This window comes from Triplophysa dalaica, chromosome 9 (assembly GCF_015846415.1).
Source record: "Triplophysa dalaica isolate WHDGS20190420 chromosome 9, ASM1584641v1, whole genome shotgun sequence".
Classification (NCBI taxonomy): domain Eukaryota; kingdom Metazoa; phylum Chordata; class Actinopteri; order Cypriniformes; family Nemacheilidae; genus Triplophysa; species Triplophysa dalaica.
This window is the reverse complement of record NC_079550.1, coordinates 11802632-11817925: the sequence shown is the minus strand read 5'-3', so window position 1 is coordinate 11817925 and position 15294 is coordinate 11802632. Positions and strand designations below refer to the sequence as shown.

The following is a 15294-nucleotide window of genomic DNA, read 5'->3' as shown; positions in this document are numbered from 1 at the left end:
CTTGGTGGTGTGACGCAGATATCAAGCTGCCGCAGTGTAGTCTGTTTATAGCCTGGTGTTCGCTTTTTTTCTTCTGGCGGTTGCATTTAGGCTTCAAAACTAGCAAATGTTGTATTAATCTGTAAAGATTATCTTGATTAACAAAGGTTTATGTTGTTTACACGTTTTGTCTTATTTTTTGCGATCTTTCAAACGTCTATGGAAAAAAATGCATAGGCTTTCAGTTGAAGGAACCAGTGTGGCGCTTACTTCCGAGTTGGCCTACAAAAATACGTCGTCTTTAAGGTACTCAACAAAGTAAAACTGTTTTGAGTGTCTTTTTCAATGCTGTTATATTCTGTCAAATTATGCAAAAATGTAAATATTACTGATGTGTATAAAATCTTATGAAATAAGATTAAAGCGGGAAAAAAAACAAGTCTTTTAGTTTGAGATTGTAGTGTGCTGAGACAATGTGACATTGTTCTTTGGATTAGAATACTTCTTCAAATGACCATGAAAGTGTGTTTGTGTGTATATGTGTGTGGCGGGGATCAGTTTGCTCAATAATTGTGACGTGTTTGGAGGAGTTGACGTCCTTGAGTACATCTGAGCTGTTAGACACCTCTAAATAGAAATCGCTTGTTCAATCTCTCTCTATTTAACTTGATGTGAAATAAACAATGTTTTTCAGCCTTGTTGTTTCACAGTTAGGTCTCGCGTGTGTTTCTTTCATTTTTGCAAAGATGTATGTTCACAGTCATTCAACTTGTAGCACAGATCTATCTCTATCTTTAGGTCCATCACTAAAGTTCAATATTTGTTATCTGCAGCTCAGTAGACATTTCAGTGTCATCTGAGTATTTGTTCAAGTGCTTGTGTAATGGTAATTAGGTCCACAGAATCTGTTTTTATATAATGTAGGTTGCAGTGTAACGTAATATCAGTTCTCTAAGAATGTCTTGACAGTAATGAATAACCGTGATCCTATCTAATCTCCTTTATCTGGACACAGATGAAGAGTTTTGTCAATTAAGGGTCACTTTACCACCACCAGCATCCTGAAATAGAATCCCAGTGATACAAAGTCTGTTCAGGTATCTCAAGGAACATTATTGGCCGGGATCCCAGGTGGGTCATTGTGTTAACCGGCCTCTTTTAAATGGTTTGAGAGGGTCCCATTCTGTAGAGGCCTGTTAAGTCTCTTAGGCACCCATACACATTTTGTTCCCTTGATGAGACCTATTTAGTCAGGTAATGAGAGCTGTTGTTAACCTTGTACTTGTTTTTAAACTGTTATGAGAATTAGCCCATCTGTATATATGTATTATAACATAATTATTGTAACGGTTATAATAGCATTTTAGATTTGCAGCACAGAGAGGTAAAGTAAACAAGTTAAAGAAACAATTACAGCTCACAAAGACAATAGGTTGTGCTCAGGGTTATGGATTGCAATAAAGTACAGTATTACATTTTACAGTTTTGCCACAAGCAAATCATTGTGCGACCTGCTGAGAAGAGGTTTTCATTTTGACAGTTAACATATCAAGTCAAACGCCTAGAAGGCAATCAAATCTCCCAGCAACTGCTCAATGCATTACAAAATTAGCATTTAGAGCATTGTGACGCCGGGTTTTGTGCAGACAAGCCTCATTCACGTCGTGTTTAGAGAATGTAAACACCCAGTTTACATCATGTTTCGCAGAGGTCTGCCTTGTTTGGCTGCAGGGCTGCTATACCGATCGTCTCTTTGGTCAGAGACTAGCACAGGGAAAACCTCGCAACAAACCCAACGCGCCAGAACCAAAACATTGTGGTCAAGTTTTATGTTTTGTCAAGTCGCCCGCCCACTCTTTGAAATTGTGTGGCGCTCAGTGCAGATTAAAGACTGCAAGGTCATACATCATGTTGCTGGCAGAGATGAGCCTTATGCACATTGAGAGTGGGAAGAAACATGAGTCAAGCTTAAGATATCTGACCAGATCGCTCTCTGATTTCATACTGTATGTCTACCGCATGTATCTTTATAAAATCCAATTGTGCTTATTGTCCAATATGTTGAAGTCTGATACTTCTTGTCCTCGCTGACCGATTTATTTTTTGCAGCTATGCCTTTGAGCGATAGATGAGTCTAGCTTGTACAAATGCTGTTATTATATGTTAAATGTATATTTATTTTCTTTTGCATGTTTCAGGCCTGATGGAGTCAGGAACTCCACGAGTGCTGCGCACAGCAGATCCCAGCCTCTCCTCGATCCATCCCGGCCAGTCCTGAGCATCAGGTGTTCAATTTACCCCACACCTCGCCCTATCACCTCCTTTTTCTGATCCCTTCCCTTGGCTCCTCAATCGGCCAACTCACTCGCATCTGAGATGATCGGCAAGCTGAAGCAAAACTTACTGGTGGCCTGCTTGGTCATCAGCTCTGTCACAGTCTTTTACCTGGGTAGGCACGCCATGGAGTGCCACCACCGGATTGAGGAACGCAGCCAGCCGCTACTGAGCAGCTTGCGCACGACTCTACGTACAGGTCAGAACCTCAGTAACCCTTTTATTTACAATAAAGACATGCCACTTATTTTTATCGGTGGCGTCCCTCGCAGCGGGACCACTCTTATGCGGGCCATGCTGGACGCACATCCCGACGTACGCTGCGGGGAGGAGACACGCGTCATCCCTCGCATTCTGGCCATGAAGCAGATGTGGAGCCGCTCCGGCCGGGAAAAGATGCGTCTAGATGAAGCTGGAGTAACAGACGAGGTCTTGGACTCAGCCATGCAGGCGTTTCTTCTTGAGATAATAGTAAAGCACGGGGAGCCAGCCACTTATCTGTGTAATAAAGACCCCTTTGCCCTTAAATCACTTACCTATCTGGCTAAGATCTTCCCCCACGCTAAGTTCCTCCTCATGATACGTGACGGCAGGGCCTCCGTTCACTCTATGATCTCCCGCAAGGTCACCATAGCAGGGTTTGACCTGAGTAGCTATCGGGACTGCCTAACAAAGTGGAACCGGGCTATAGAGACAATGTACACACAATGCCTAGAGGCAGCTGACAAGTGCCTACCTGTGCACTACGAACAGCTCGTCCTTCACCCAGAAAGGTGGATGAGGACGCTTCTGAAATTCCTGGACATTCCTTGGAATGATGCAGTACTGCACCACGAGGAGCTCATCGGGAAAGCAGGAGGCGTTTCACTCTCAAAGTAAGTGCCAATTACCTGTGGATATTTTTGGTTGTGTATCGTAGCTTAAGGGACCACAGGATGTTTCCTTAAGTACATTGGGTCAGTCAGTGTCTGTGGATCGTTTGACTTTTAGCGATTTTGCTTATCGATTCTTATTGATTCCCAGTTTGGATTCCAAAGTTGTAAAAGATATCAACTTGTGTATCATGCTTATTGTCTGGTTTGCAAAAAAATATAAATATTGAACCCTAAATCTAACCATAGGGCTATTGTGCCAAAAATCGTAAACCCTGTTTTGGCCAATATTTAGATCAGAATTATTTAATATGATTTTTCAATGACTTGAAGAACATTTAATTATGGAATTAAAATAAATAAATATGTCTTTTAAACACTAGATTCAACAAAAAACCCCAATAAAAGATAGAATAAAGTCGTTTAAATAGATTATAAATAAAAATGAATTACATTAACTGCAGTTAAAGGTCCAGTGTGTAGGTTTTTGGAGGATCTATTGACAGAAATGCAATAAAATATACTGTACATAATGATGTCTTTAGAGGTGGATAAAGGCCTTACATCCATCCATCCATTTTCTACCGCTTTATCCGAACTACCTCGGGTCACGGGGAGCCTGCGCCTATCTCAGGAGTCATCGGGCATCAAGGCAGGATACACCCTGGATGGAGTGCCAACCCATCGCAGGGCACACACACTCACTCATTCACTCACGCACTCACACCCTACGGACAATTTTTCCAGAGATGCCAATCAACCTACCATGCATGTCTTTGGACCAGGGGAGGAAACCGGAGTACCCGGAGGAAACCCCCGAGGCACGGGGAGAACATGCAAACTCCACACACACAAGTCGGAGGCGGGAATCGAACCCCCAACTCTGAAGGTGTGATGCGAACGTGCTAACCACTAAGCCACCGTGCCCCCAAAGGCCTTACATAATAATGCATAATGTTTTTATTACCGTAGAATGAGATATTCTCTAGTGATGTACCAAAATTTCGATTGCCGAACATTTTCGGCCGAAATGGCAGTATCGGTTTCAGTCAAAAGAATACAATAGGCCAAAATTAAAGGCGAAATATCTGGGGCATGCGCCTCTCCGTTCAGTGCTCACAAAATTTGCGAAGTAGTTTCACATGTAAATGTTTTCTACCTGCCCCCCTTCCCTATCGACGGCACTCAACGTGCCGGTAGTAGGCATTCTGCTTGACTACCTACTGTACAAACTTATTGTTGACAAGTCACCATGTTGTTTCTACAGTTGCCCTAAACTGACCAACTGCTTCACAGAGCGCATTTCATAAATATCTCATCTCACATCTAGCGGGTAAGAAGCAAAAACATTACAATATCTTAGTTCTTTGTCAGCTTCCATAGTGCTTTGAAGAGGAGGGGTGGAGTGAGCCGTTGGTTGCAATTTGCAACCTCACCGCTAGATGCCGCTAAAAAATTACACACAGCACCTTTAAAATGGCTCAAAGGGAGTTTATTGCACCACTGTAATGTAAAGATGTGCGCTGTTGATTTATAACACAAGATAATTAGACCACCATTGTGAAGTGGAATGCAGCACAGTACTAATTTTACCTTGATAATTGGGTTTTCATAATTATTACAATCAAAAATTTTAATTGAAAGTCAGCTAAGATTCTTTTCTAACCATAATCATTTTTTGTATAATCCTGAAAATGTTGAACACTTCTTTTCAAAATCGATTTTCTGGTTTTACAAACTTAATTGGATAATTTGAGCTCTGTTCATTTGTGTTATCTCCTTAATGTCACCAGTTGTATTAAGACAGGTTTGAAGTCTTAAACAATTGATGCCTTTAAACATTCTTGTTGTGTTCATGTAAATTTGTGTACCTGTTTGTATTTGCAAAGATGTGTGTGGGTTAATCTCATTATCTCAAACTGCAAATGTATGCGTGTTAAAATCCTTACTGGTGCATTTCTTTCCATTCTGTCAAATAGGAACTTGATTCATAGATAGCAGTTGTGTTTACAAGACCACTTTTACCGCAGTGTGCTGTGTTGCAGCTTTTAAAACACTTCAGAGTCTAGTCACTACTCAGTACTTATACACAGTGAACACACCGGGCATTAGGGCAGAGTACAAAGACAACATTCCTGCTCCAATAACAAGTTGGAACCTGAACGACACTTTCTATTTCCAATAGAACAAATAGATGCATTTGTTCCCACATTTGTTATATATTGTTTAATTAATTGCACGGTTTGTGACTCGAGTGTTTTACATGTGGCCTATAGAAAGTCAGTGAAGTCTCGAAAAACACAACGGGGTCACACGCCATTGACACATGAATCAGTCAAGCCCCTAAAAATCCCCTGAAGGAATTTGGCTTCTGTCAGGTTGCCATTTTTAGAATTGAACAGAGAGTTTTTAATGAAAAGCTTATGGTCCGAGGAGGCCCACACAATTTTGCTTTAATATTTATTTTGGATCCCGTCTACCTCCCGTGGTTTGTCTAAGTGTGTCTGGCCTGTCTCTTCGAAAATGATGTGCGTGCTACAAATTTCTTGCGACCTACCACAGCCTCCGTTCGTTCAATGCTTCTTATTACTATAAAAATACAATGCTATACTTTTAAAGCTTCGGGGGATGTCAATGTTTTTGAGTGCCGTCCCCCAGTTAACGCAACCATATTTAAAGACCCTTCTACTCACAATTTCTACATTATCAAATATTCTAGAGCATGGTAAAAGATGTACTCTATTCATGATAAAAATATATACTTTTAAAGGGATAGCTCACAAATAATGCTAATTCTCAAGATCATTTACTCGGTTATGCCTAACCGAACCTGTATGATTTTCTTTCTTCTGCCTAGATATTTGAAAAAATGTTGGTAACAACATCGTATCTCACTGACTTCCATTGTATATTCAGTCATATACAAGTTTTGAACAACATTTTATGGATTATGTTCTCACTGTATTTCTTAAAGCGATAACGAGCAACTTTTTGACCTTAAATTAATGTCTATCTACAAAGAAATAGATACAGATTTGAAACAACTCGAAGGTGAGTAAATGATGACATATTTTCATTTTTGGGTGAACTGTCCCTTTAAGAAATGCTTTCAATAATGTAGCGTTATTGGCGACTGCTGTTTTTATGATCTTCTTAAGAACATTTGGAAGGAAGCTGAAAGGGCAGGGAGTTAAAAGCAGCACTTTGAGGATAGATTGTGGTCAATAAAAGAGGCGCTTCTTTTTATGGCCTGTCTTGAAGAGGGAAAGGGATGAGTTGAGAACACCTCAGGTAATGAACACTGTGTTTTATTTTAAGAACCACAAAATGAAGCGACACATAACATCATTACAGTCACTGAATGGACAAGTGGATGTTTGTGTGATGACTGATGCGTTACGCCCAGATGATTTGATTCATTTCCAAGTAAAATGAAAGGAGTAAATTAATGGAAATCTGACTGACCAGTTTTTTCATGTAAAGTCTCTGATGTTAGAGAAGCAATGAGGCAACCTATTATTTTATATTTAACACAATTCTGTAATTTCCCTTAATGCATTGTTAATTAACATTGAACGTTATTTAGCGGTAGACTTAAGGGAAAATTTAGTGCACGGATGATAATTTTGACAAAACGGTCCCTGTTCACAGGGCCCTGCGAAAAAGACCAAAAATGATCAAACTGATAAATCCTTAAACTGCTGTTTCAGGCTTTTCAGCCTCATTGTGATTTATGAAGATTACAAATCAATCCAAAAAATCCCACCGGAGCATCTCCGGTGACTTCAACAGGTACTTCACTCTTGTCACATCCCAATGCGCATGTGTCCCAGGGCATGACTTGAGTGCTCTTTCTGTCTGTGGTGTCTGCTCCAGTAAGCACTCAGGAGTTTCATCCAGGCTCTGTTAAACTAGTGAGAGCCCTCTGGTGTCCGAGTCTCTTGCTTTTGTGGTTTCTGTGAAGGGTTGGGTGACTGCTTTGGTTATCTCTAAACATCCTAAATGTGCACTAAGTGAGCAGTACCGCTCTGCCTCACGCTTTAAAAGGAGCCTAACCTGGTCCTCAGGAGATAGATTGAGAGAGAGTGGGGTAGGGATGGATGGATTGAGAAAAGAGCAGTCTTGACAGCAACAATATAGAAAAAATCTATAAATTATATATTCTTTTTTATCATTCATATTTATATTTACATTATAAAATAGAGAGATTTATCTTCACGTGTACTGTTTGTTTGTAAACTACCCATATGCATCTAGGCTCACTCTTAACAACTTTGAATCTTGGGGTCTTCAGCAGGTGGTGCTCCATGAATGTCAATAGTCTCTCCAAAATGAAAATAAGTACAAATTAAATAGGTTATGTGTAACTTATGAGTTTGCATGTTCTCCCCGTGCCTCGGGGGTTTCCTCCGGGTACTCCGGTTTCCTCCCCTGGTCCAAAGAAATGCATGGTAGGTTGATTGGCATCTCTGGAAAAAATTGTCCGTAGGGTGTGAGTGCGTGAGTGAATGAGTGAGTGTGTGTGCCCTGCGATGGGTTGGCACTCCATCCAGGGTGTATCCTGCCTTGATGCCCGATGACTCCTGAGATAGGCACAGGCTCCCCGTGACCTGAGGTAGTTCGGATAAGCGGTAGAAAATGGATGGATGGATGTGTAACTTATAATATTTTAATGAGTTTTCAAAGTAAGCATCATACCGTAGCATGTTACATTTTAAATGTCTTAGAAAGGGTGAGGTACCTCGGTTTAATAACATTAATTAAAGAGATTCCCTTTTTGCAGTATATACTTTGTGCAATGTCATACATTCATGTTAGGACATCACGCTGCAATGCTTTACTCTACTCTACAGTAAAATCTAAAAAACGTCATTTAATTTATGCTCTTTATCTACCACGTGGTCTACAGTCCACCTGGAGCATCTTACTTTGCTCAGGGGGACAGTTGTTACGGGTTTAAACCTGCAAACTGTGTCAGCTACAGCTCATACAGTATTGATAAAGCATTTAATGCCACAAAGAAAATTGAGAATGTTTGTTTACACATATGGTACTGACATTTATGATGCTTGTAAATTGTTGACACATAAATGTTGTAGCACTCAAATGCAAGAACACATCTTAGACTCAGAATACAATAGATACCCTGCAGGACTCGGGCACATAGACGCTTCTGCTCTCCTTAGAGGCAGTCAGACGAACATGCTGGCTCAAGACTCCATCTTTTTTCAGACCTGGAGGGGTATTAAACCTTCACTGCTCATTTCAGAGAAGGCTCTGATATGATTTTACGCAATGGGGAGCCTGTGGGGCCTAATGGCTGGTGATAAACACAAAACCCTGCTCTCCATCCTTGAGGAGACGCATGGATACAAGTCCATTACATTTGGCCAACAACACCTGGTGAGGAGAAGCTCTCTTTGCATCTGTTTCTGTTGGGTCTCTATTTTTTTATTTGCGGTTACAGAGACCTGACCATTAGAATGGGCATCAGATATAGCTAAGAGCTCTTATCTTCAGTAGCTTTAGAAAGTACACCACTACGCAAAAAGCTCTAGCACCCTCTATGAATAATTGACAGAGACCATTAAGCTGCTCTTCGAGAAGGACCTTGCTAGTGTTTGCGTCTCCTTTTGTTTGTATCCCTCTGTACATGAAAATTAAACCGTCAGCTGCAGAGCATGGTGATATATGTAGCGTCTTCTGTCATATAAGTCCTGCCTTTAATAATGGATGTCTCAATCAGTAGCCAAGCTGAATTATCTCCTTCATCTCTCCGAACCGGCCGCTTGTAGACAGCATACTGATTTGTGTTGGCTTTGGAGCGGTTGCTTTATGGCTGTGGGTGGTGAGGACAGACTGAAGATACTCACCTTCCGTGGAAATATAAGAAGGCTTTTTATCATGGGATGTCTCATTCGCCGTTGTCTAGTGGTTAGCACATGCTCTACTATACATGCAAGTCTGTTAATTTTTCCGTCCCATCTTCTCTTTAGAAAAAATATTTAGTGTCCTTTATACTCATCTATAGCATGTATATCGAACTTTGGAGAGCTCCGAGACCACAAAGGAGCTGTATAGCATGAGTGGCATTGCTTATAGCATTATAAGGTACTTATAACCACAGAACATTTTAAGAGACCATTTAAAAGATTCATTTATTCAGCATTTCTAGATGTATTGTGGCCATTCCAGTCCAGTGTCTGTTGAATAACACAAAATCAAACATCAGGAGTGACAAAATCGTCCAATAGCAATGTAAAAGACTGACAGAATGACAAGACGCATACAAACGGTTATATTTTATTTTGCTTTTCCTAAATATATGTAGAAATATTAGTGTTGTATTGCTTAAAAGTGAATATGTACTTCTTTGCAGTAATTGAGGTCTGAAAAAATACAGAGCTTGTTTTCTGTTATTTTAACCGGTTTCTCCAGTTTTCACTTTCTGCAAATAAATGCAAATAATAATTTATATTTTAAATAAATTGATTGTTTCTATGAGAAATATTGTTAGTAGTTTACAGAATGAAACAAAAATAATAATGTTACCTAAACACATGCCTATAAATAGTAAATTCAGAAAAAAATTAAATGAAATGGTCTCTTAATTGTCCATTAAAAATCTCCATGTTCACTGAATTTCAAATTCTATTGTATATTTTGTATAACTTGATTTTTTTTAAGTTATGAAAAATACAAAAACAACCATGTTAAGTCAGTTTTTTTATATAATTTTAGTTCAAATAACTTTTAACACCAGTTTGATTAAAAGACCACTTTTGAACTACAGTTTTTAAGTTGACTATGTGCTACGACTTAAGATATCTTAAATCATGGTAATGATCATTTCTGAGGTGCTACGTTTCAGATTCTTAAATGTTTTGACTTTTATGCATTAGTATAGTACAGCAAGTAAAGCAGTCCATTTTTATTGAAATATCACTATAATAAATCATACAGTGTTAAATTAATATCATTTTTATTAGCTTTATTTAAAGCTGAAAACCTTTTTAGGTTAAAGTTCAGGAAATATCAGAAAAATCTGTTATTGAGGGAGAACATAATTCGCAACGGTAAGTTTATAATTTAAGATGTGGGGTACAATTTTGCAGTTGATACAAGTCTGGCTTCATTTGACTTGAACCCACATAAAGTAACCTGCAGTTTTATATTCAACCAGAGATGGCGATAGAGAGGCTAAGCTACAGATTGCAGCTTTAAAGGAGCATTTATCTGCTTTTTTGTTGTTGTGGCGAATGTAATGACGCAAGCTGCTGTGTTTCTGGTTTTACAGAGTACACAGATGCAAATCTCACCACAGAAGGTGTCGGTGTATCATAAATGAGATTCATACCAATTAGCGTCAATGCAAACTGACTCCCTGTTTGGCATGTGTTGGCCATAGCAACTGCAAAACAAGGGATGTTATTTTCTATTGAATGGCATGACTCATCCACTGTCAGCATGTCAGAAATGCATTTTCCTCCTGTCCACGTTGGTCTGTGCTTTTTTAAATGAAGAATTATGAGTTTTCCTGAGCAAAGTGAGGAGGAAAGAAAACCAGTCTGTTCGTCCTGGGAAAAAGTATGTCTATTAATCACGTAGGAGCAGAAATGCATTTCCAATGTAAATGGATTATTGAAGTTAAGCACTGTGTTGGCCAGGGACTCGAACAATGAAATGTACAGCCGAGCTGCTTTCCAGAATAAATGGACGTTGCGGTGCCTGGGGAGAGGCAGGTCTCTAGCTCGGAGGCTCTGAGGTTGGGGAGGGTGTAATGGGAAGGTGAACTCAATAACTCACACCACTTTATTCGTGCATTCCAGGAATGCAAGACAGAAGACTTTATAGACGTCAGGATTTTATGGATGGTTATGTTTTATCTTCTGTGACTGTCCTTTCAAAAGACAAACCGTATGATTGGACTGTTCTGAACACTCACAAAAGGTGAGATAAACAACTGCATTTGGCTGTGAATTTTTCATCAATGACCTGGATTAAAATGAAGATTAAGTATGAAATATGACTAGAATGTTGGCACAGAATGAGGTCCAGCTGACTTATTTCCCGTAGTCGGACTCAGAGCGGTCAGTCCTGTGAGTGAGCAGTGTTTGAGGAGGCATGACGATGCAGGTTGTCACACTGACTCTTGGGTCATTCACATGGTTTAAGACACAAACACGCATGCTTAACGCTTGCCAGTTTGAGTCTTGCATCCGACTTCACTTTTCTGTTTGCTCCATTGAGACATAAAAAGGTAGACAAAATAAAAAAATGTATTTTCTGGCTTTTTCTTGCTGGATCTAGCAGCATGTGTGGACGATGTTGGACGGCAGTAGGGCTGGAGATTCTGGGTCTAGAATGCAGATGGGGGTTGAGCGGAGTAATGTGTTTCCCATCTGGAGACAGTCCTCTCTATGTGGGGAAAAATAAAAAAATTTGAGACTGTGTTGCTTATAGAACTAGTATCATCTTAAACATGCCCAGAAAAAAAAAAGTTTATTTTAGACAGAAGTGATCTAGACAGGCTTTAAGATTTACTCACTATCTGCATATTTGCTGTTCCAATCTGTTTTGATTAAAGAACAAAAATGGGTGACGTGTGGGTAAATTTCCTGGAAATAAATAGTTTGTTTATTCCCTATTAAAATATTGGTTTTATTTAAACTATATAGGCCTACTAAGGACAAGTAAACCACTCTGTTTTCTCTATCAACTAAAACCTGATATACAGTGGTTTACCCCTGGCTCAGTCAATATTTAATTTATGAATAATTTACCCAGGGTGTGACATAATGCCGGCTTCATATTTAATATCAAATTTATTTTAATGGGTTTAAGTGACGTAAAATAATATGTTGTAATGCCTTATAAAAGCAATTTGATTTATCAACCACAAATCTTACGTATATAAATAGATCTTAAATATTGATGTTGTCCTTCTGAAACTCCGGATGTTTACATTTGCTTTTTTTCAGGAAATTGAAAAACACTTAACTTTTAATATGTATACATACTGTGTTGTGAAAGTTGACGAGCACTTTTTAAAACTTTTTATGTGTTAAATATTTGCGAAACCCAGTGACAAACATAAAGGGTGACTAATAAAAAAAAAACATTTATTAATGTGGAGAGACAATGTTTCAGAATGACAGATGCAATATATTTGTTTTACATTTTGTTTTGGTTCTGAAAGATCGGTTGGTTTTATCATGTACAAATGTCTGTGCAGTGTTAAACAACTATAAAGGATTTCTGGACCAGCGTAGGACGTTGTTTACGTTTTACAAAGTGGTCAGTAATATTTATTTACAGTAAAACTAATCCTAAAAGATACCTCTAACCATACTGACGTCATTTGTTGGATTCCCAGGAAGTGCACATACTGTTAAAATATAAACTGTTATTTTAGAAATAAGCATCTGCCAAATGTATAAATATTCATATGATATTACATCTGTACCAGAAGGGCAATGCTCTTGAAAATCATGTCAGAGAGTGATTTGTGTGTCTTAACTTTCATTTATTCATATCAGTGTTGTTATATATTAATCAAATATGAGGGAAGTGTAAATATATTGAACTGTGATGAATGGAGAAGTACTTAGATTGTGAAATGTCATTTATTTAAAGCAGGGATGAAGATTTGCATTCTTTAATTTCATTGCTTGATTTAATTATGTCCAGTTAGTCAACTGTGTTAAGTAGACTCGAGCTTCATTCTCATTTTTCTTCTGCTGCTCCGCAGGGTGGAGAGATCCACTGACCAGGTGATCAAGCCTGTCAACGTGGAGGCCTTGTCCAAGTGGGTGGGTAAAATCCCCCAAGATGTGCTGCGGGACATGGCCGTCATCGCCCCAATGCTGGCCAGGCTCGGATACGACCCCCATGCCAGCCCTCCTAACTACGGCCGGCCCGACCCACTCGTCCTGGACAACACTAGAAGGGTGAGTCTGCATTAACCACAACATTAGATCATAACATCTGTGCAGAGTTTTGTGACTTTGAAACACTTTGTTTTGCCTGAAAGTGCCTCACAAAGTCAACCTCTTCCACCCTTCTCAAAGTCATGTTACTCTGGTGTATATCAGACACGTCTGCAATATATGTGAGACTCCTCAAGCCAGGATGTGTCAGGAGGTCAGGAGGAATTTTACCAGATATTAGGGATCATAGGATTTATTTTTACTTTCTAATCCAAGTTTTGAAATCCACTTACGTTCCTTATGGCTTGCAAGGTCAAACAGCTCCATGTGTTGAAATGGGTGCACGGGTGTTGAGAGTCTTGTATTCGCTCGCAACGGTTTGGACAGTCTGTGTGTTAGCCGTTAGATCTATACTATTGGTTCTTAGCTGAAATTTGAAGCAATGCTCTTCAAAATATCTTCTAATCATTAGTCTCAGATATTTTTGGGTTAGGGCTAGACATTTGGATCTTTACCTCACTGCATCACTCTGAAATGAGACGGCTTTTGAATTCTAAAAGAAACTGCTTAGTTATGGTAACAGAGTTGCATTTAAGGGGCTCATGATAAAAGAGTGTATAACGTTAAAAACCACCAAAAATGTATCAACACTGTTAAATCAATCTTTCTATCATCATTTCATTCAAATCATTTTTCCCATTAATCTCACTTTGTTAAGGATAATTCCTTTCTGATAAAAACCTTATGGAATGGGAATATACTGCATGTACACAACTGATACTTTTCCAGAATTGCATCTGCATTAATGTTTCTGTGATTAAAGCTAGTTTAATATATAGTTTTTATCATATAATATCATATGAATATTTATACATTTGGCAGATGCTTATTTCTAAAATAACAGTTTATATTTTACCAGTATGTGCCCTTCCTGGGAATCCAACAAATGACATCAGTATGGAAGCTTAATATATAATATGAGTTTACAGCTACTGGCGTCAGAATCTCTCTTTTTTTTTTCTCTCAAGACCTTTATGAAATTTAACCATAGTTTTGAGTATAGTTACCATGTTTTTTGGTTTTATATGTAGTCCAACTCTAGTAACCACAAATTGTGACACTGGACCCAAAAACTATTTTATGGCTCAATTTTTTTCCATTTTCCATTGATGTATGGTTTATTGGGATAGGACTATATTTGAGATGTATAGACAATATTTTCCGAGATACAACTATTTAAAAAATAAAATAATGTAGAAATGTTTTGTTGTTGAAATATTGAAAATACTGTCAAACAAAGACGCTTTAGCAGGCATTTCTAAGAAGAAACAGGTTTGTTTTTAACGCTTTCTATTGGCTTACCAATGTAATGACTTTCTGGAGAGTAGATGAACCCGAAAGCTGAAATTCTAATCTTTACATAAACACCATATTTTCATGGGTAATTCCTAAATAGCGGGAAGCAGCGAGTAAAATTTTTAGGTGTGTTTCCAGTCATTTTTGGTTGTGATTTTGCTACATCCACTCACAAAAATAAAGTTTTGATATATTTACGGTAGGAAATTTACAAAATATCTTAATGGAACATGATCTTTTCTTAAAACCCTAATGATTTTTTGCATAAATGAAAAAATTGATCCATACAATGTTTTGTAGGCTGTTGCAACCAATATCCCTGGGCAATTTAAGACTGGTTTTGTGGTCCAGGTCACAATTGACTTTGGTCTCACCATACTAACCATATATTAACCATGGTATTTGTGGTTAAACTATGGTAATGCAAATGGTAATCAATCTGACGAAAACATGGTTTCTCCACTTTTGTACTTTCTTTGCTTTCTTTTACATCAGCAATATTACACATTTCTCACTCCATTTAAATGTTCTCCATTTACAGCAGTTAATTATGAACTCGCATGAAAGGAAGAGATCCAGGATTTATCAAAATCCCTCCATGTTTCTTGAAGGCCGAAAAGTTTTGGGTTTAGTGTGCAGAGATTTGCCTAAGCATTTCTGGGTGCAGCATTGTCAACTTTCAGCTCAATAATCAATACAATGTCACTCACGCTGGTTTCTGAGTTCATCCAGAAAGTTCTGGAGCACACTGGTCGATACGTTATCTGGGTGGTCAGTTAGACAGGACTCAATTTTCACTTTAGTGAAAAAGAACAGAACGGAGG

At 38.6% G+C, this 15294-nt stretch overlaps 1 protein-coding gene across 2 annotated transcripts in view; it reads left to right on the top strand.

The window, feature by feature from the left end:
• tpst1 (tyrosylprotein sulfotransferase 1) overlaps nt 1-15294 on the top strand; it is a 35836-nt gene that overhangs the window by 5980 nt on the left and 14562 nt on the right. For both annotated transcript variants that reach the window (XM_056756655.1, XM_056756656.1), the window contains exons 2-3: nt 2178-3188; nt 12937-13135. In XM_056756655.1, coding sequence (XP_056612633.1) covers nt 2356-3188; nt 12937-13135 — 1032 coding nt within the window. In that variant the 5' untranslated portion in view covers nt 2178-2355. The remainder of the gene's footprint in view (nt 1-2177; nt 3189-12936; nt 13136-15294) is intronic.